Source organism: Dipodomys merriami, unplaced genomic scaffold, assembly GCF_024711535.1.
Source record: "Dipodomys merriami isolate MVZ:Mamm:240054 unplaced genomic scaffold, mDipMer1.0.p SCAF_21, whole genome shotgun sequence".
NCBI classification, from domain to species: Eukaryota; Metazoa; Chordata; class Mammalia; order Rodentia; family Heteromyidae; genus Dipodomys; species Dipodomys merriami.
Genome location: NW_027203493.1, coordinates 4028872 through 4049564, shown reverse-complemented (window position 1 = coordinate 4049564; position 20693 = coordinate 4028872). Strand labels below are relative to the sequence as shown.

The 20693-nt window shown below is 39.2% G+C and overlaps 1 protein-coding gene and 1 long non-coding RNA gene across 2 annotated transcripts in view; one reads left to right on the top strand and one right to left on the bottom strand.

Moving 5' to 3' along the window:
• Positions 1 to 628: 628 nt before the first annotated feature.
• LOC138833893 (uncharacterized) lies at positions 629 to 1112 on the bottom strand. The gene is made up of 3 exons (XR_011373972.1): positions 938 to 1112; positions 798 to 840; positions 629 to 701 (listed from the first exon to the last, which is right to left on the bottom strand). It is a non-coding gene; the product is annotated as an uncharacterized lncRNA (long non-coding RNA).
• A 184-nt stretch (positions 1113 to 1296) lies between these two features.
• LOC138833892 (fatty acid desaturase 2-like protein FADS2B) overlaps positions 1297 to 20693 on the top strand; it is a 40978-nt gene continuing 21581 nt past the window's right edge. Inside the window, exons 1-4 of the mRNA XM_070032319.1 lie at positions 1297 to 1902; positions 11856 to 11966; positions 15496 to 15693; positions 16971 to 17072. Coding sequence (XP_069888420.1) covers positions 1582 to 1902; positions 11856 to 11966; positions 15496 to 15693; positions 16971 to 17072 — 732 coding nt within the window. The 5' untranslated portion in view covers positions 1297 to 1581. The remainder of the gene's footprint in view (positions 1903 to 11855; positions 11967 to 15495; positions 15694 to 16970; positions 17073 to 20693) is intronic.

Sequence of the window (20693 nt, the reverse complement as noted above, 5' to 3'; positions counted from 1 at the left end):
GTGTGCACGTATATGTATATACATATATACTTACACATATGTATATACGCTTAGGTATATATGCATTTGTATATATACATACGTATGTAGAAACATACATATACACATACAGATTTGTATGTGTATGTAGTTAGAACACATATATATAAAACAGAAAATTTAGGAAGTACCACAAACGTTTTAAATTTAATTTTGAATAGAACTATAATCCAGGTTGAACCACTGCCAACATTGGTGACCTACTTTCTGCTCATCATATGCCACTGATTTAATACAATCCACTAAATAACTTGTCCCTTGCTGTGAAACGGTCTACCAAAGTCTTTGGAAATATCTATACAATATTCAGTATATTCATCATTCATAGAGCCTTTCTTATAGCTGAACAGTTAGGCAATTTTTGCTTTGGAGGGGAATTTGGTAAACAAATAATTTATAAATAATAGTGGGCTAAATCACTTTGTATGGGAAATTTGGATTTGATTTTTAAAGATGTAGTTCATCACATAGATTCCCAATCATAAAATGTGCTTTTGCTATATACTTTCCTCAGCCTCTTATTTTATATATATTTTCAAAGTCAGAATTCCCCCTTTGTCTTCCTCACTTACCACTTATACAATCTTTTCATCATCTTCGCTTATTCAACCTTCTTCAATTTCTGCTTCTGAACCACGAAGTCATATTATTATGTCTGTTATCTAGAGGTTGGGAAACAAAGTCAAGAGCTTGGAATATTGGATAAGAACCTATGGGGGTCACTTGTCACTCACAGAATAATACTGCTGGAATCTTACCTGTGGCATCCAGTCCTTGTTTCCTCACCTGGAAGATGGAATACTGGAAGAAGGATGGGAGGATTAGACGAGATAAAGCGTGTGACAAAGACTTAGTAAACCGTCATGAGTTCTATCTAGCACATGTCTGTTGTTGTTACCTTTATACATGTTGACAGTGAAAAGTGGTGGTTGATGTTGATTCTCTCAAACTACAAGGAAGCTTTAAAAACAAAAAAAAAGCATTTGAATCCCTGACTTGTGATGCATGATACCTGTCAGAAGAATATTTCCCAAGTCCACCAAGCATTTTGTGTCGTCCTGGAGAGTTGGAAAGTTTTTGCTCAAAAGCTGAACTTGCAACCTTCAAGGTCTATTCACAGGCACTTCAGGGAACAGACTGACCCAACCCAACTCGATGAGCACAGGGCACAGCCGCCTCCTCCCTGGGGGCGGAGCTCAGCATTCAGCTGGGCTGCGATTGGTCCAGACTCTTCACTGAAGGGACATTTAATGATGAAGGAGGATGCTGCGAAGAGACCAGCCAGCCTGGGGAGAAGTAAAGACTGAAAGAATGTGCAGCCTCCCTCAGAGCAGGAGAGGTTGGTGACAGACCAGAATAGGGACAGGTGGGAAGTTTGTTTCACTATCAGGCTTGTGAAGGGTCAACTGAACTAAGGAGTGTTTCTGCTCAGGCATCATATTTCAGGGGAATGAAAGAGAAGAAAAGCGGTCATTTCGTGGCCCAGGTAGAACAATAGAAAGCTCAGGAGTCCATCTAGATGATCCCTGGGATTCGGTGACCATGAAGCTTGAAGAAAAACTTGAAGACAACGGGAGCCTTGTAGGAACGAGTCAGCCCTACCTAGCTGAGACGCATCAGGCGAATGGGAAACCCAGAGCAAATGGGAAAGCTGAGAGCTATGTAAAGCCAGAGGCAAATGGCAAGAACAATGTGCTCAGCAAGAGTCTCAACACGTACACCTGGCAGGAGATCCAGAGACACAATCGGGAGGCCGACCAGTGGCTGGTGATCAACCGCAAGGTCTACAATGTAACTAAGTGGGCAGAGAAGCATCCAGGAGGGCACAGGGTCCTCAATCACTACGCCGGAGAAGATGCCACGGTAAGGACTTCCCAGCTTTCTCTCTGTCTCTTTCTCTCTTCTCCCCTCCCTTGCACTCTCCCTCCATGCCCCCCCCTTTTCTGCCTCTGCCGGCTGCTACATGGCTCCGTTCTTGGCTCTCTTCCCAAAACATTCAAGTACGTGCTCAGCTCCACCATCACTCATCTCCTCCCAAACCAATTTTTCAAGATTCCTATCTAAACAAGTCTAGTTAATATGCACACCCAGTTTGGGGCATATTCAGATGTTGATAGTGGATACTGCTGGTGCATTCTGGGTTTGGTTATGTTCTTGGTGTTGGTTTTGATTTGAATAGAAGTGCAGTCACACTGTCTAATCAGAAGAAACTGGCAAATAGGTGAAGAAAAAATCGGGGGGGGGGGAAGAAATATATGAAGTTCACACAGAACTTTCTGACTCATGTCATTGGAGTGAAAGAAAGAAAGCCATCCAGTGGACACAACTCTGTTGTCAATAACAACGAAAGAGCCAACGATTACCAGGACTTTCAGTGTTTGCAGAGCTCTTCTGCACCTGGTAACTCATTCAGTAAGACAAAGGTGATACAGCCCACTTCTATGGATATATTCAAATGTGATACCTTGCTTCAACCTCCCCCAATGAAGCTGAATGTCATTTCCATATTACAGATGAGATAGCTGATACTCACAGTGGTGACCAATGTGTCACATATCCAGCAATTGATAATGACAAATTCTATTCTTTTTTTCACGTTCTAAGAATATGTACAATACATATATGCATATATGTCTAAATAAATTTGACCATGTCTATGAAGATGTTAGCGACAAATTTTATATTCTGAATGGATCAAGAAGATGTGGTATATATACATAGTACAATTTTGCTCTTCCGTTAGATGAACATTTGCAAAGGAATGAAAGGATTGGGAGGAAATTGTGTTAATTTGAAGTAAACCTGATCCAGAGAGATAATAGTTGTGTGTTTTCTTTCATATGTAGAAGCTAGAATTCGTTTATAGACATGTAAGTAAACACATTGGGTGGTGTGCACGTTCATATGAATGTATTAACTGAAATACAGTCGATTTAGGGGAAACGAAAACTAGGGTAATCCATTAGAAAGGCAAAATCAAAGTTAAGCAAAATGGACATTGATATATGAGAGAAAACATTTGCCCTTCATCTTTCTAAGCCTAGCCCGGCTTACTCCACTGAATATGATTTTTATTCCACGTCCATCTGATTCTCTGCAAATTATGTTATTACAAAATTTCATTCTTCCGGATGGATGAATAAAAGTCCACCGTATGCTTGTGTGCATATGTGCATATAAACATATTTATATTTACATATGTGTATATGTGTGTGCTTGTGTGTATATGTGTGTATAGATTTCATTTTCTTAATCCATTCACTAGTTATGGACCATTTCCACAACACTGGTATGGTGAACAGTTCAATAGTGCTGCTATGAACACATACAGGTGACTTTATTGGGTCTTATTAAGTCTTATGCCTTTATTATATTCTTTTAGATAAATGCTCCAGGATCACTGAATCATATGATATGGTTAGGCTTTTGACAAACCTCCACACTGACTTCCATAGGAGATACACTAACGTAACATTCCAACAAATAGCACACAAGGTTTCTTTTTCCCTCATTTCCTTGCCTGCACTTGTTGCTGGTCATACTTTTGGTGATGGACATTCTGACTGGAGTGAGATGGAATCTCAATATTGTTTTCATTTGCATTTCCTTTCTGGCCTTGAATGTTAAGCATTTCTTCATCTATTTATTGATTGATTGAATTTCATCTGAGAAGTATCTGTTTAGCTCCTTTGCCATTTATTGATTGGATTTAATGATTCCTTGGGATTTTCTTTACTCTCTGTATATTCTGGTTATTAGATCTTCATCTGATGTAGAGCTGGCAAAAATCTCCTGTTCTGTATGGTGTCTTTTTAGCTCAGTGACTACATCCTCTGCTGTGTAGAATCTTTTTGTCAACCTTCTCTCCTTGTTTGTTGTGAAACAGGAGTTTATTCAGGAAGTTCCAGCTTATAGTATTACATAGGCTGTCTATTTCCTCCCAACTGGAATTTTTATTTTCTACATTGTATAGATAAAGAAATAGAGATCTAAAGAAACAAAACAACGGGCTGGGAAGGTGGCTCAGTGGTAGAGCGCTTGCCTTTCATGCATGAGACCCTGGGTTCGATTCCTCAGCACCACATAAGCAGGAAAAAAACTGGAAGTGGCGCTGTAGCTCAAATGGTAGAGCGCTAGCCTTGAGCTGAAGAGCTGAGGGAGAGCACCCAGGCCCAGAGTTCAGGCCCCACGACCGGACCCAAAAAATACAAAAGAAAAAGAAACAAAACAACAAGCTCGAGGTTAGAATTTAGTATGACAGAGCAAAATCTGAAACCTAGTCTTTTTGTTGCTGTTGATGTACCTGTTGATTTCACACACAAAGAAGCATAGAACTTCTCCAGCTGAGTTTCCAGGCCAAGGACTGAAGATATCACTTTGCTGAGCAACAGTCTGAAAGGAGGGTGTGCTACTAAGAAAATTTACAAATGACTGGTAGATTTATAAAGCACAGGAGACCGAATCTTTGATGCCATCAGCATCTGTTCCTGCAAATCTTAGTTATCCTGAATTATCCCACCAATGTCTTATTTGTTCATCACTTTTCTGTCTTCATTCTCTCATCTGGACACACCCTGCTAGCATCCCTTGTTCTCTTATCTGAATAATAGTTTTTAAAATAATGATCACCTTTCCTTGGGAAAAGGATCCTGTAGCAAGAGATGGAAGTATCATAGATGTGATACATGTCTAGAAATCTAGCAAAGTGGGGGAACATTTCTGTATAAATAACAGACAAATAACAAATATAAAAATGATTTGAAAGAGAAACACTGATCTCTTTTTCTTCTGTTCCCTCAGTCCTACAAGTTAGGTACAATGGATCAGGCTTTTCCAACACACATCACAAAACTAGCTCAAGGATGTGCTGGCAAAGACATGGGCTTTCAACTATGTTGAAAATCTCAGATAAGGACAAACACAGAGGCTCAAGGTTGTAATTCCAGCTGTATAAGAAGTGTGGGTAGGAGAACTGCAGTTCAAAGTTAGTCCTGGGGAAAAAAAGTGCAATCCCTTATCTAAAAAAATCACATAAGTCAAAACAGAAAGAAAGAAAATGTCTACAAACATATATCAAATTATAGAGCACGTGCCTAGCAATAACAAGTCTCTGAATTCAAGTCCCTGAACCACCAAAAAATAACTAGAATAATAATGAGAAGGAAATATCCCAGCCTCACTTGAAGTAGCCAGACAATAAATCTATAATTTGCTAGTGATCATTATCTCCCAGAAACCAGGGTATTATTATGCCTCTACTTCCTACTCTAAACAATGAGGAAAATGATTAGTGTAATACTAGCAGATCCTTAGGAACAAAAGCCAAGCAGCCTTAAAATATGTATGTGGCAATAAAGAAAAATCACATGCATGGTCAATTATGTATTACGTACCTTAGAAAAATAAATCTAAAGCTGTTCAGAGGAAAGATTTTCTCCAAGGAAAGCTGGCTCCAGATTACTAAAAAGTTCCAGAAGGAGCCTCTGGTTACTCAGAGGGCTGGGAACTTGAGCCTTTGAATAGGTTAGTAAAATTTAGGAAAGTCACTGAAATGTTCTGAGAATCAACTTCATGATCTGCTAAGGAGAAATGGACCTACCCAGGTTTATAGTAAGTGGAATGTATATTTCATTAGTAAGTGGAATGTATACCAGACATTAAATTATGGTTCACTAGATGGTAGCAATGAGTAGTCATACCACTAGAATCCACAGTTCCTTTAAAAATATCATCATTAATTTATGTTAATTTATCATCCGCTTAGATGCTCTGATTATATTGTATGCTCTCTAGTTGGAACAGAACGGTATATGATGGGAAATGCATTGTGCATCCTAGCTAAGAAGTCAGAGCACCTGAGATCAAACATTCTCTATAGAACTTAAAGTACTGAGTATAAGTCTCTACATGGCAGCCCTGAACCCATGTTTGTACCCCCCCCCCATTCTTTTTGCTCACACAGGAACTCTTTTCTAGGCCTCATAGAAAGTGGATAATGATTCCTACCTACATGATACATCTACCCCATGGTATTATTAACTCTACTCTTCATTTGTTCTAAAATGCTTGCTGCATAGAGGTACAGTCTGATGCCTAAAGGCAGAAGGTTTGAATGAAACAGGTCTAGTAGGACCTCTGGACTCTGGACTTAGTAGGACCACCCAGTCTTCCATTTACTAGGCTGGACCATAGAAAGTTGTTCAAGCCTTTGGAATCTCTTTATCTATAAAGGGAAAATAACATCTTAACCTTAGTTTTGTTTTTACCATCTCTGGAAGTGGAATGAAGTGCTCTTTATGGTGCTCAGCATAGATTAAATACTCAATGAATGAAGGTTACTTTGTGTTCTATTATTAGTTCCTTTCTTCTGACATGGGTTTGAATGTTCTCTAAGAAACTCAACTTTCTCTAAGAAAATAAACACATCAAAGGAACGTTGACTTAAATGGTCTCTTTCAAATGATATGATTCTTAAACTATTGTTACAGTACTAATTACTAGAGTTTTGGCCTGGATATTTTTACTCGTGTGAGCTCACCCAAGAAAAGCCAGAGACAGCTTCTAAGTGCAACAGTGAGGATCAATTATAAAAATTGCCATATAATGACAACATAATGGTCAGTGCTGCAATCTTTAAAATGAGGATCACGAAACACTTTAATAACAGGACACACATATGAATAAATAGCTGGCTATCAATTTTATAGACAGCAACATTGTTCTGAGCTCCACCAAAATGTAAATGCTGCCTTGCCTTCACTGATACATATTTGGAACAAAGAAATGAGATTTATGATCTTATGTGGAGGGCAGCCAGCTTCTCATCTCTAGACAACCTCCCCCATAAATGTCACAGGAAAAAAAAACTTCTGCCCTGAGTCACAGATGAATAAGACAACGATGGATGATGAAAGCTTATAGTCTTCAACCATCTTGAAGATTCCTATGTAGAGAAATGTAGCATAGTGTTTAACTCCCAAAGAAAATTCCTTGCATGTAGCTTGGGATAAACAGTGTCAACAAATGCAAGGCTGGGACAGGAGAAGCAAAGGAAAGCAGAGGTGGAGTGCATTATGATTCATGTAGGCAGTAATAGCACACTCTTCATCTGAAATATTAAAAGCCTCCCTCTAGCCACTACCCTTGAAGCACGAAAGATCTGAAAGAACAGCAGAAAAGGAGTTCCCCAAAGGTGTGGGAATGGGAACTTCATCTTTGGCTGATCATGAGAGAGTCTCATGAGTAGTTAGCAGTTAGCAATACTGGGGTATGAACCCAGAGCCTCATGTTTGATAGTCAGGGGCTCTACCACTTGAGCCGCCGTCTCAGCTTGTAAGCTTTTCTAAGTAAATAAGGGGGAAAAAACCCTATATTTCAGTTATCTTATTCATGACATACATTCTCTCCATTGGTATTTTTTAACATGTTTGTTTCTTCATACCCTTCTGTTTGAAAATTTCAACCCATATCAGTGGACCCAAGTAATCATATTGGTTATTGTGTGCAATTATTTATTAGTGTGTCTAATTCCAAAGCCTGTGATTTAGCCACCTTTTGCCATTTCAAAGCCTACGATGTTAGCATGGATAGGCTTGAGAATGAGTGACTAAATGAATGAAGGAACTAGTAAAGCCATGTGATGGATTACATAATATTATCTACATGGAGAAAAAAAGCTTAGGCTTAGGAATTGAGGTAAATCACCCCATGCAAAGGTGCCTGATCCATCATTACCTCCAAGTAGCTTAGTCTCAATGGCAAAGGGCAGACATTTTGTGGTGGTAGCTCCATGGACACAAGGTTTGACAAATGGAATGTCTGGAGGATTTCAGGACACACTTGTCCTCTTGGCTGGGCATCTTCCTGCAAGCAACAACTTGAGTAATATTGCTTAAATTATAAATGCAGTGTTTGGCCTCAGGCCTTCTGACTTACATGTGTTTCTCTTTCACTAGGGATTATATTGCTTTTATAGGAAAGCATATCACTTCCCTGTTGATGCTAGCTAAAAATAAATTAGCAGCATTTCCAAAGTGTTTGTAAAAGAAACATAATAATCACATCTTTGTTATATTGATTGATCCATTTCTAGCTGAATGGCTATATAAATTTGTGAATAAGTTCAGAAGAGGAGATGATGATGGAGAAGAGAGCCAGAAGGCTAGTGAGGGAAAATGAAAGAAGTGACAATAGTAAAATGTAAAATAGAGATGTGGGGGCGGTCAGAAAGAGCATAGGCATTTACTACCTGCATCTTGGAAAGCAAGGCCTCAGTAATGCAATGCTTCCCGTAAAGAATTGTTACATCCATGTATCTATGCACCTGTTCTCTTATTCACCAGGCATGTATTCATCACATGCTATGTAAGGGGCAATGCAGTGGGTCTTAGCCACACATTAAGCCATAGCAGTTAGTAGTTCTGGTCTTCAGAAAACTCACAAATAATTAAGAAGCCAATATACTCTTTTATTGCAACCTAATATGAAAAGATCTAGGAACAAAGTGCCATGAATGCCTAGAAGTGATTAGAGTTAACTTTAGTAAATGAGTGAGGGGAGGAAATTTGTAATATAAGTCTTAAAGGCCAAAGAAGAGCTTAGCTGTATGGAAGGAGGAAATCAAGCAAAGTGAATTGTACATGAAGAGACACAGACTATCTGTTAAGTGTAAAAGATACAGAAGAAAGTAAGGCTGAGAAGGCACAGGAAATGCCTAGATAAACATACCAAAACAAAATTCCCTTTGCACCATGAATTGATGCTAATGTTTTTAATGAACTCTGTGATTATTTTTGCTTCTTTTGTATGTTCTTCCCACTATGATATATCCCCTGTTGTCACTGTATTTGATTTTGGTACCCTGCATCTTGTATATACATTTATCTAATTTGGGGATGGGAAGAGGAATAACAAAATGCTGAAGCAAGGACACAGGATGATCCATTGCAACAATGATACTCAAAAGACACTATGTTGGAAATGATCTTTACATCTTCCCACGTAGTTGTGGGGGAGTAGGAGAGGGAAGAGATAGTAGGAAAAAATCACAAAGGAGGGAGTAACCATGTTCAACAAGAAATACACTCATTACCTTATTCATGTAACTGTAACACCTCTGTACAGCATCTTTACAATAAAATAAAAAAATATTTAAAAAGTTAAACCTAAGATGGAGAAACACCATTATCCTCTTTCCAGTAGATGCAAACTTATTTTAGCATCATTTAAAAATGATCTTGCATTGTGTCATGTCAAAACCAGCTTAACAATGTCGGTGTGGGGGGGGAGGGGGGTATAATTGGGTGGGGGGAGGGGGGTATAAATTGGGTGGGGGGAGGGGGGAGGCGGGGAAGGGAGGTGAAGGGTAAACAAAGGAGGAGGCTGCAATGCTTGGTAAGAAATGTATGCATTATCCTGCCCATGTAATTGTAGCACCTCTGTACAGTATGTTCTCAAATAAAATAAAATAAAATTTAAAAAAAAAAGATCTTGCATTGTGTCCCTTAGAAAAACAATTATACATATCAAGAATGGAGCCGTTGCTTACAACTTCATTGTTTTAGGCCCAGATAATCCCAAATTCCAACCCTGGTTTTGTACTGATGGTGGGATATGACATCAAAAGGACTCTCACTTTTCAAACTTGGTGTCTCTTCCTGTGTAATATAAGTTATACCCTACAAGTTGGCCCACGGAACATCTTTCACATAGGATGCATGGGGTTAACTCTAGCTCTCTCCCATCTTCATTTTACTCCTTCTCCTTCCTTCAGCAGGACTATACTTGCCCAGGAATGTAAGTAACTGAACCTGTTCTTGCAGGTTTTCAACAACAGATTTCACAACTTAGTATCTGGGTTCTATTAGAAAACTATTGAATTTTCTAAAACTTCCTTGCTATATTTCCCCATGAATGCACTGAGAACAAAGCTCCACAAAACAGATCAATACTTACTGTTCTGGAAAAGTCTATACCTCATTGGTATTTGTCATCACAGTATAGACCTCCCTGGGGATCAGGAGAAATGATAAACTAAGAATAGTATAATCAGCATGTTGTAAACATGTAATTGCAATAGATTACATTCTGTTTTGCCCTAACATTGATCCTTTAACATCCACCATTCTATCCTGCTATGAAACAGCAAAGCAGGTGTAAATTTTGTCAGGATGTATCGCCATGAGAGACATTCAGCATTTTCTTAATCATTGACTCATTATTTTCCTGGTCAGAACTAAACTGTAGTCACATAGAATGTGGAAAAAATTTAAACATCCTTGAGATATCATCATTTCCCAAGGAGGATGTAAGAAGAAGTATACAGAAGGAATAGTAAAGCCTGGAGTGTTTCTAAAAGACAAAAGCCTGAACTAAAAAAAAAAAAAAGCCCTAGTTACATCATTACATCTACAGATCCATAGGTGAAATGAATCCAAATAGTTGATATCAAATCTATTTCATTACTCTAATCAGTGTATAAGCCCTTTATACAAGTAGGTATATATGTATTTCTTGGATATATTTAAAGCAGCTACATGATTTGAAGATGTCGGATTTATTGTATTCATTGACATATTCAGGAACAACTCTTCATTAGCATTAGAGTATAGGAAGACTGTTATTGGATTCTTGTACTAAATGCATTATATCTCTAGAGTTTCATAAGCAACAACACGTGTTAATAGCTATTATAAGCTTCTTTGTACATGCCAATCCACATTCCAAATTAATTCATTTGATCTTCATGATTACTCTATAAACTGTGTGGCTATAATCACCTCATTTAGGGACAAGAGGGTAGAATAATACACACAAGTCAACAGACTTGTCCTAGAGTTAGTAAGCAGCAACCTCAGATTTTAAATGTTGGAAAACTGACTCCAAGGTTTGGTCTGTGGATCCGTACTGTACACAACCACCATTCTTGAGTATTCTATGGCCTCTATATGTTCAACTTACAACCTCTGTTATTTTGCTTTCCTTTTCAATCCCTCTCACCCCCAAACCATGACAGCACAAAGTCCAGCATCTATCGCTTACAGACTCTTCCTCCCACCCCACTATTCACATTCTTGTAGAAAGAGAGTCTCTTACTTCCCCACATAAGAAGACCTAAGAGCCCCACTGCTCCTCCATACAATGTGGAGTGAGTAGATGATGTTGACAGGAAGTAGTGGTGGTTTTTTGTGGCGTTGTAGGAGCCTTTCCGTAACAAACTTTGTGAAGAGTGTACTCCTTTAGACAACCCAGATGTAAGGAGTGGGATCTCGTGACTTCTCATGTCTTTGCTTTTAGCCACTGTCATAAAATCAAATGTCTTTCTCTGGAAAGACCTAAGCAGGAAGTCTCATTCTTCTGGGTCTTGACCAACCACTTAAAGGAGGCCCTCTTTAAAAGAGTGAATTGTCATCATCAGTCTTAGATACTGTGTGACTCAGACAGTATAGACCACTTCCATATGTAAGCTTATGAGTTAAAGATTCATCTTGGCCAAGAGACTCAAGAAACTCTTTTCTCTGATACTCAGTCAAATAAACAGTTATCTTCCGCCAATGCTCCAGGAGACCCTGGCCATGTTGGCTGTGCCTGAAGAAACACTACCTAGGCTAAATGGGTCTCTGGCATTATGCTTTCATAGGAAGGTCCGAAGTGTAACTCATCAACTCAAAACTTCCACATGGAAGAATTAGAAGCCAAGACTGTGTTGGATGTTGTGCTGATTGCTGAGTTGGGTACAGGACAAGTAAGAAGTGGGTTTGTGTCTAAACAAACGTATTTCCTCTCCCACACTTCCAACAAGTATCTGTGATTTCCAGGATGCTTTCACGGCCATGCACCTGGATCAGGACATCGTGAAGCGGTACCTGAAGCCACTGCTCGTTGGAGAGCTTGCCCCAGGAGAGCCCAGCCTGGAGAGAAATAAAGATGTAAGTAATGGGTCAGGAACCCAAAAGGAAGAATGATGGAGAAAGGGAACATTTCAAGGTCAATTTAGTATTGGGTTGGGGAGGGGACAGTGTAAGAAAGTACATGGCATGCATGTGTAAGCCCACCAGACAGTATAGTAACAGAAGGTAAATTTCATGACCTCAGTGGGTACTTGGAAGTGGTACTGGGCCCTATGTACAAGTAATGTGATACCATGAGAGATACCTTGATTACCCGCATCACTCACCACTAGAGGGGCAATATGTAAAACACAGATATATAGTAGACATGGGGATGATTCGTGCTCTGAACTGGGGGAGAAAGAATAGCAAAGAGATTCCATCATGTGACTCAGAACAATGCACCATTTAAAACTGAAGAAATCTCTGCTTCTGGAATATTCTACCTAGTATTTTTAGGAGTAACTGAAAGACACAGAAAGACAAAAGAAGGACTAGTCAGAGGGGATTCTGCATCTCTCTAAGCAGAGTCATTTCTTTAGATCCTCAGAACTTTTAAACTACTGTGAAACAAAGAATGAAATTCTTACTGCTATACTCAATAGTCGTTCTGAGTCTCAATGTGCCCGCTTTATGTCAGGAAACTTACACATATTTTTATTTCAGTGACTGCCTGTAATTATGAGTTTGGTGTCTATGCCTATATTCCTTGTTACAATTTTTAGCACTCTACTCAAAAGTAGCTCTCTGTCTCGAAGCACCTGCTTTGTGTCAGGAAACTTAGGCATATTTTTATTTCAGTGACTGCTTGTAATTATGTGTTTGGTGTCTGTGTCTCTATTCCTTGCTACAATGGATTTCATGAGCAGGGAATGTGTTTATTTTCCTTATCCCAGTGTCCTTTTTGTTTGCCTACACAAGATCAGACATGTACTAAGAAGCCCATAATGCTGTGGCTCAAGTGGTAGAGCGCTAGCCTTGAGCTGAAGAGCTGAGGGACAGTGCCCAGGCCCAGAGTTCCGGTCCCATGACTGGACCCAAAAAAAAAAAAAAAAAAGAAGCCCATAAAACAATGCTGAATGAAAGCTTTAAATATATCCTAACTCTTGCCCATTTTATATGTGGGCAAATTACCACTCGTGAAGAATAAATGGCCTTTTGAAAATCCCACCACTTGGTATATGAAAGAACTGGAATTCTAAGTCACTTTCTCACCCCAACTTCTTCAGTATTCTCAAGAATACCATTCTCTCTTTAATATTCTCAGTCTATGAAATAATGTCATCCAAAGGTTTCTATAGATGAAAAATTTACCTAGATGGCTTTACATAAAGCTTAAAGCGATGATCCTTAATGGTAAAAAATTTAAATTTGTAATGTTGTGTGTGTGCATGTACAGTACTAGTGCTTTAACTCAAGACCTCCAGTGTCCCTTGAATTTTTTCACTCAAGGCTAGATCTCTACCACTGGAACCACACCTCCCACTCCTGAATTTGAGGTGGCTAATTAGAGATAAAAGTTTCATGCCCTTCCTGCCTGGGCTAGCTTCGAACTGTGATTCTCAGATCTCAGTCCCTTGAGTTTCTAGGCTTATAAATGTGAGCCACTAGTGTTCAGCTGTGATTTATTGGACAAGAACTTAAATTTGTTAACTTTTTTAAATTACTTGTACAAAGTACTGGTCCATATATCACTGTGAAGTAGAGAAGGTAGGAGTTTATTTCCTCTTTAAGAAATGAAACAAAAATGTGAGGAGAATGTGAGGCACAGAACTGATTCTGAACAGAACTGAGACTAATGGCTTAGAGTCACTCCATATGCATATATAGATATATAGATATCACATGGCCATGTATCAACATCATAGCTCTGCTTTGAATATTGGGCTCTGCACTAAGTCACAATCCCAGCCACTCTCAAATTGTTCAGACTCATTTCCAAATCTCTCTGTCCATCAATTTCTCTTTACGTAAAATATCAACTTTATTCGAACTGTCAGGAAGAAGAATGAGAGAAGTACCGTTCTTCAAAGAGCTTAGAACAACATTGGACATATAAATGTTTGATCATTTTAGGTGTTATCGTGACCCCAATGATGATAGAGCAACTTACAAAATTCCAGATGGATTCCCCTCATGTGGGGAAGATGGCCCCAGGTTAGCGAGAAAAGATGACACCTAGCTTAGTTGATACCCCCTGAAGACTTTCTGTCAGGAAAAGACAACTCTCGATAATGGCTGAGAGCTATAAGATAACCAGGATTTAAAACCATGCTCATCTCTGGGAGGTGAAGTCTGCCACAAGTTTTCTTTAGGTAGTCCATGCAGATACTCAGGTCTTCGTACATAAAAATCTATGACGCTGGGTGTCAGGAGTTGTGGGTTGAGATCTCCCATTTGTCACTGACTAGATGAATATTTCAATCCAGTCAGTCTTCTGGATTTTGATGACTTCTACTCAATCAGTCAATTAGAAAAGTTGATCAGACTAGGAGCAACCTGAGAGGTGACTGATAGCAGTTATTCAAACTATCTATGTAGGGTCACCAGAATTGTAAGGTTAATGGAGTACTGCAAGATGAGCCCCATACAGACTTTGGGCCAGTAATGGTTTCTTTAAAAGTTGTACCGCTAGCAGAGGATGGTAATTTCTCAGGAAGTAGAGATAGGAGGATCACATTCAATGCCAGCCCAGAAAGCAAATGCTAATTGTGTCCTGCCTCTAAAACAAGCCAGGTATGGTGTCACATTTTTATGGTCCCAGCCACATACAGAGATGGAGGGCAGATAATTGCAGTTCTAGGCCAGGCCATGCCAAAGTCAATCTGAGACCAGCTCTGAAAAACTAAAAAGCAAAAGGACTACATGTATTGCTCAAGTAGTCGAGTGTTTGCCTGCCAATCTTTACTGTCCACAGTAAAGAAAAACAAAAATTTAAGGTTACATCAGTGTATTTTCAAATGAGACTCTGGCATCTAGAATTACTTTCATAGCTGCTTATTGTTTTAATTTGGAATTTCTCTCCTTTCTTCCACCTGTCCAAACTTGATACTTTTTTTTCCAAATTTCAGTCACCTTCTCAACTGTTCTGGCTATAAAAACAGTATAGCATCAAACCAAGTGATACCTCTCGCAAGCCCCTGCACACTTCCCTAGGTGGTGTGGCAAGCTTGATCTTGCAAAACAATATGTATCGTACATAATCACACACAGGCACATTCACATAGTAAATATATAGGACAATGGAAACCTTAACCTGCTTTCCAAAAATCTGCTGAAATAATCCTCAAAAATTCATCCTTAGAGCTCATATAAGTGAATTATGTGGTTGTGTGTTCACACTTTTCCATAAAAGAATTCCTTGGACACATTCAAGGGCTGAAAAGAGGAAAGGCATCTTGTAAAGATCACCAGTAACTATGGGAATATTCTGGAAAATACAGATTCATACGCACAACCAAGCTTGCCATTAGTAATTAGTAAGAATACATTGTTACGTCTTTATACTCTCTTCTCCTCTTGGGGTAGGGAAAACTAATTCTTCTTCCCTTTAATATGTATTTTACAGCCACAGTTGGTGGAAGATTTCCAAAAATTGCGAAGGACACTGGAAAGCATGAACATGTTCAATGCCAACCTGGGCTTCTTTTTCCTCCACCTTGCCCAGATCCTGGTTTTGGAAGTCCTAGCATGGCTAATCCTGTGTCATTTTGGTAGTGGCTGGACGGTTACAATACTTGTTTCTTTTCTCCTCACAGTGTCTCAGGTAAGCTGGTATTCTAATTCTACGCAGTAGCCTTGGTGAGATGCATGTAGACTTTTCTTCCCTTTTTTGATTGGTGTCAGCAGCTGCCTGATACATCTTGGCAGGCTATCATCAAGGTTAAACATTTATCCACATGTTACTAAACTTCACTAAGCCTGGATTCTCTCATCCATAGAGTAAGAACAATCATGAATATTTAAACAAAGGAGGGGGTAACAGTGCTTTATAGGAAATGGACTCATTACCTTGCTCATGTAACTGTAACCTCTCTGTACCTTATCTTTATAATAAAAATATATATTAAAAAATTCTGAAGAACACAAAGCAAGCTAATATGGAAACCACCTAGCATGATATCAAACACCTGGTAAAGGTTTAATCCGTGACAATTGCTATTTACTCTTCATCTTGTTTTGTGTCTGCTCCCCACCCACAATTTCAGTAATTATAATCTTGTCCTTGGTCCTGTAAAATTCCTCTTTACCTTTTATTCATTGATCCACCAACATGTATCAATGAACTAGACTGTGATTTCAGAGAATAGCAAGAATGTCTTGTAAGGGACAAATAGAAACTGGTGCTTTGGAGAGACTTCGAGAAATCTTGGCTGAAGTACATGCAGTATGATTTCTGCACGTGGCTCCCAAGATCACAAGACTGTATTGTAGATATAAAGGGAAATTCACACACTCTTCCTCTAGGAATGTGAACATCCATGCAGGTAGAAGCCACTCTGCTTCTAGAAGGTAGAAGACATTCTGCCAGGCAGAATGAGGATACAGGCCATCAGGAGGAAAGAATACATGCTGCTTTAGAATAGAAATTCATTTCATTCTCGTTGGAAGAAGTGAGAAAGATCTTCGTAGAGAATTAGAAGTCATGTACAAGTGGAGTCCAAAATGTTCACATCATTCATTTTTTTCCCTTGAAAACCCACCTTGCTTTATTCTTTGGAGAGCAAGAATTGGAAAGAAAGAAGGAAACAAGTATTTGGTGCCTGCATGTACTGAATATTTTACTCTATATAAATTGTACAAAGGCCCCACACATCAGGTGTTATTGCCTTCATGTATGATGTAAATACCTGAGAAGAGATGTACTGAGTCATGCAGCTCCTAAGTGATCAAGAACCCCAAGGCCTGGTGTTTCTACTCCACACTGGGAGATTGTTAATAGTGGTCAAGAGAGAATTCCGACACCTGTACAAAGGGAGGGAGATTAGGAAGAAGATGGCATGTGTGGGAAATAGAAATACTTCCCGATTTTTTCTCTCCTAGGCTCAGAGTGCATTTTTGCAGCATGACATAGGACATCTTTCCCTGTTCAAGAAGTCCAAGTGGAACCATCTGATGCACAAATTCGTGATGTGTCATCTCAAGGTACAATGTGTGTCAGACAATGAGATGGGGACCCCTCATTGCTATTCCCAAAGACAGGGTTTCCATTCCCAATTGTGTATGCACGCCAGTAAAAAAAATGTTTATCATCTCCCCCAAATATAAATGTTCTAATTATGTAGCTTATACATACTAATAGGCAATATAACATCATAAATAGGTGATAAATTACAATCTTCATTTTTATTAGAAAACTTCATTTTTATTTAAGAAACTTATATTTTGGTTACTCTGAGGCTATTTGGCACAATCCATGGCCTCTCATTGTCCTAAAAAAAACCATTAAATTAAAGATATCACTGGCTGCTAGTGAATCATATCTGTAATCTTAGTTAATCAGGAGACTGAGGTTTGAAGACTGAGATTTGAAGGCAGACCAGGCAGAAAAGTCTGTGAGATTGTTATCTCCAATTAATCAGCAAAAATACAAAAGTGGAAATATGGTTCAAGTGGTAGAGCACCAGCCTTGAGCAAAAACAAAAGCCTGGCAAGAGCTACAAGTCCTGAGTTTAAACCCCAGTACTGGCATGTAAAATAAAAGATTATCTAGCATATATCATATTATATATATATATATATATATATATATATATATGTAGGTATACATACACTATATAAAGTTTACAACAGTCCCACACATCAGGTCTGTCTAGAGAGACAGAGAGAGAGAGTGAAAGAGAGAGAGAGATACTGTAAATTCATGAATAAAATATTCATCTAGCATGGTGCTGGTAGCTCATGCCTGTAATCCTAGCTATTCCAGAGGCTGAGATCTGAATGTTGCAGTTCAAAGCCAGCCAGTGCAATAAAGTCCAAGAGAATCTTATCTCCAATAATATACTACCCCTCCCCCCAAAAAATCCAGAAGTAGATATGTGACTCCAGTGGTACAGTGCTTGCTTTGGGCAAAAAAGCTCAGAGACAGTACCCAGGCTCTGAGTTATTTGTAATATTTATATTTTATATTCTACATATTGCATATTAAATATAGTCATCTTAGAAGAAATGTGAACCTTTTTGCTGGGAACTAGAAGGAATCCAGCAGGTCTGATTGATTCTGAAAAAGTAGCTAAAGAAAAAAGCTGAAGGAGACCAGATAAAAGTGAAGAGAAAGGGAGAGAATGGTCAGCAAAAGCCAGGTTGGTTACAAAACCTAAACGTATGGACAGATCAAAATGGTGACAGCCGGCCTCATCCGCCCTGGTATAAGCTCCATGGGGTAGCTCCTCTAAGCAGTGGCTAGCAGCATGCCACACACACAACAGGCCTTCAAATAAGCATTTTTTGAATGAATGATTAGAGAAACAACTGAAACAAGGTGACAGCGCATCATTGTTCAGAGTGACTTTCAGCCTTAGCTCTGACATTACTCACAATTTCAGCAGCAGCAGCATCTTCATCACCATCATCCTCATCATCTTTAAGTAGATATACAAAGGGGCTTCTATTCAGCATGTCCGTTTGTGAGATCAATGCACCTTCATTGCATGCCTGTCTATGTTCTTCAGTGTTCTCATCTACAATATTAGGAGTGAAGCACGATCTCTACTTTGCTTTTAGCTTTCTGGGGTTTGTAGTCACTAATGATCTGATTCCCACCTCCCTGGTTCTCCCCCACTGCCCCACCCCCACTAAACCAAATCCTTCAACCCTTTTAAGGAAAAAAATTTGGAGGACATAGACTCGGAGCCTATGTGTTAGCATAGAAGTTACTAATTATTTATTTTAAAAGCTATTTTGTGGTTTACCAGCTGGCAGCCCCTTAGAAGCAGCCAGCTACTAAGGAGACAACAAGAATGCTGGAACTACAGAGAGAGCAGTAGTCATGGGCAGCGAGGGAGGGCCGCTGGGAGGTCACAATAGATAGAAGCTGCCACCTTCAGCTATTATATCCTGTAATTTTCACAAATGGGAGTTCTAGTGCCCCTATTTCACAGTGGAGATAGATAGTCAAAGGGTTTGACTATTTAAGCCAATGTCAATACCTTGGTAAGTGGAAAAAATTGATAGCAGAGAGTTACATGGTACAGACTTCTGAGCAGCGTTTCTCAATTCGACCTACCAGTTAGAGGCACTAGAATTTTTTTAAATGCTTATCCAGGCACAGTTGGCTCATAACTGCAATTCCAAGTACTCAGTAGTCTGAGATTGTGAGAATCCTGGTTTTTTGAGGCCACGCCGAGCAAAAGCAAAAATAAAAAAATAAAAAATAACGTGGGAACAGTTGAACAAATAAGCCAAGCGTGGTGGTACATGCCTGTAATCTCCACTCTGTGGGAAGCCGGAGTAGGAGGATCATTGTATGAGCTTTATCCACTCAAAAATGCATGACCTTATCTGAAAAAATATAATGTTAAAAAAATTAAAGCACACAAAGACTGGGAGTGTAGCGTAAGTGGCAGATTGCCTGTCTAGCAAACTTGTAGCACTGAGTGCAAACCTCATATTCCCTCCTACCCCAAGCTGTACACTTTTTCAGATGTTCTGATAAAATTCAATTGTGGGAAGATCTATCAAACCAGTTTTGAAGCTTGCCCTCCCCCAGGTGATTCTAACTTGAACCAGAATGACATACTACTGACCCAATGACAGAGCTGCCTTCCACGCAAACTCTGATTAGCTACCGATTAGCTAGGCCACTTTGAACAAGATATTACATGTGTTTGAAGTTCACTTTCTTCACTGGTAAAATCAGGGTAGATAATGGCTTCAACACGGAGGGATAGAATAAGGATTATATAAAGCATCCATGCACCATATAATAGTATCTGAAAATGCTCAGTCATTTCTAACTGTTCCTGATATTCAGAACAATCTTTTCATAAGGCAATGGCCCAGACACATTAAGAAAAGTATTTAATCGTGTTAGTATTAAGGTAGGAAAGTAGACCTCAAATCTCAGACAGTTTCATTGACTTGCAAAGAATACTCCCTCTTACCTTCCATGGAGCAAATTATACTATTTTTTTACTCTATAAATACAGTGGAAAAAAATCCTCGAGTTAGATTTCCAGTATTAAAGATATGACTACCCCTCAAAATGCTTAGAATGAGAAATAAAAAGTCATTTGATGTGACAAGTTTTATTGAAGCATAAGATTCCCTTGGCATGCAATGTCAGCAGCATCTATCTGTCTGTGCTGGATATACCAGGTGGGTGTTGCAGAATTCACTGAGAAATACCACAGAATAAAAGCAGAGCTATTTTCTTGTCACCGTCAGACTCAGGTGGAAAGCTGGCCCAATGCCTTCCACTCCTGAAGGAGCCTGAGAAAGGTAAAACTCGCCTGCCCCTGAGGTCATTGGCAGTGGACTTGGTGCCAGTATGTACAAAATTTCCCATCAGCCCCACCCCTGCTGGCACCTTTACACAGCCAATGCTTTTCCCACCGGTTCAAATCTATACATCACAGCACTTTATATATTGTGTGTCCAGAATCCATTTGACACAAGTTGAAATGACTAGAACTGATGAACTTGTAAACAGAACGAGAAAATGGGAGTGGAGTCTAAAAGCAAGGCAGGATGTATTATGTTAGCCTCATTCAAGCAAAGCCAGTGATTTACGAGCAAGATGAGTATAGGCTTCAGCTACAGGTAGAA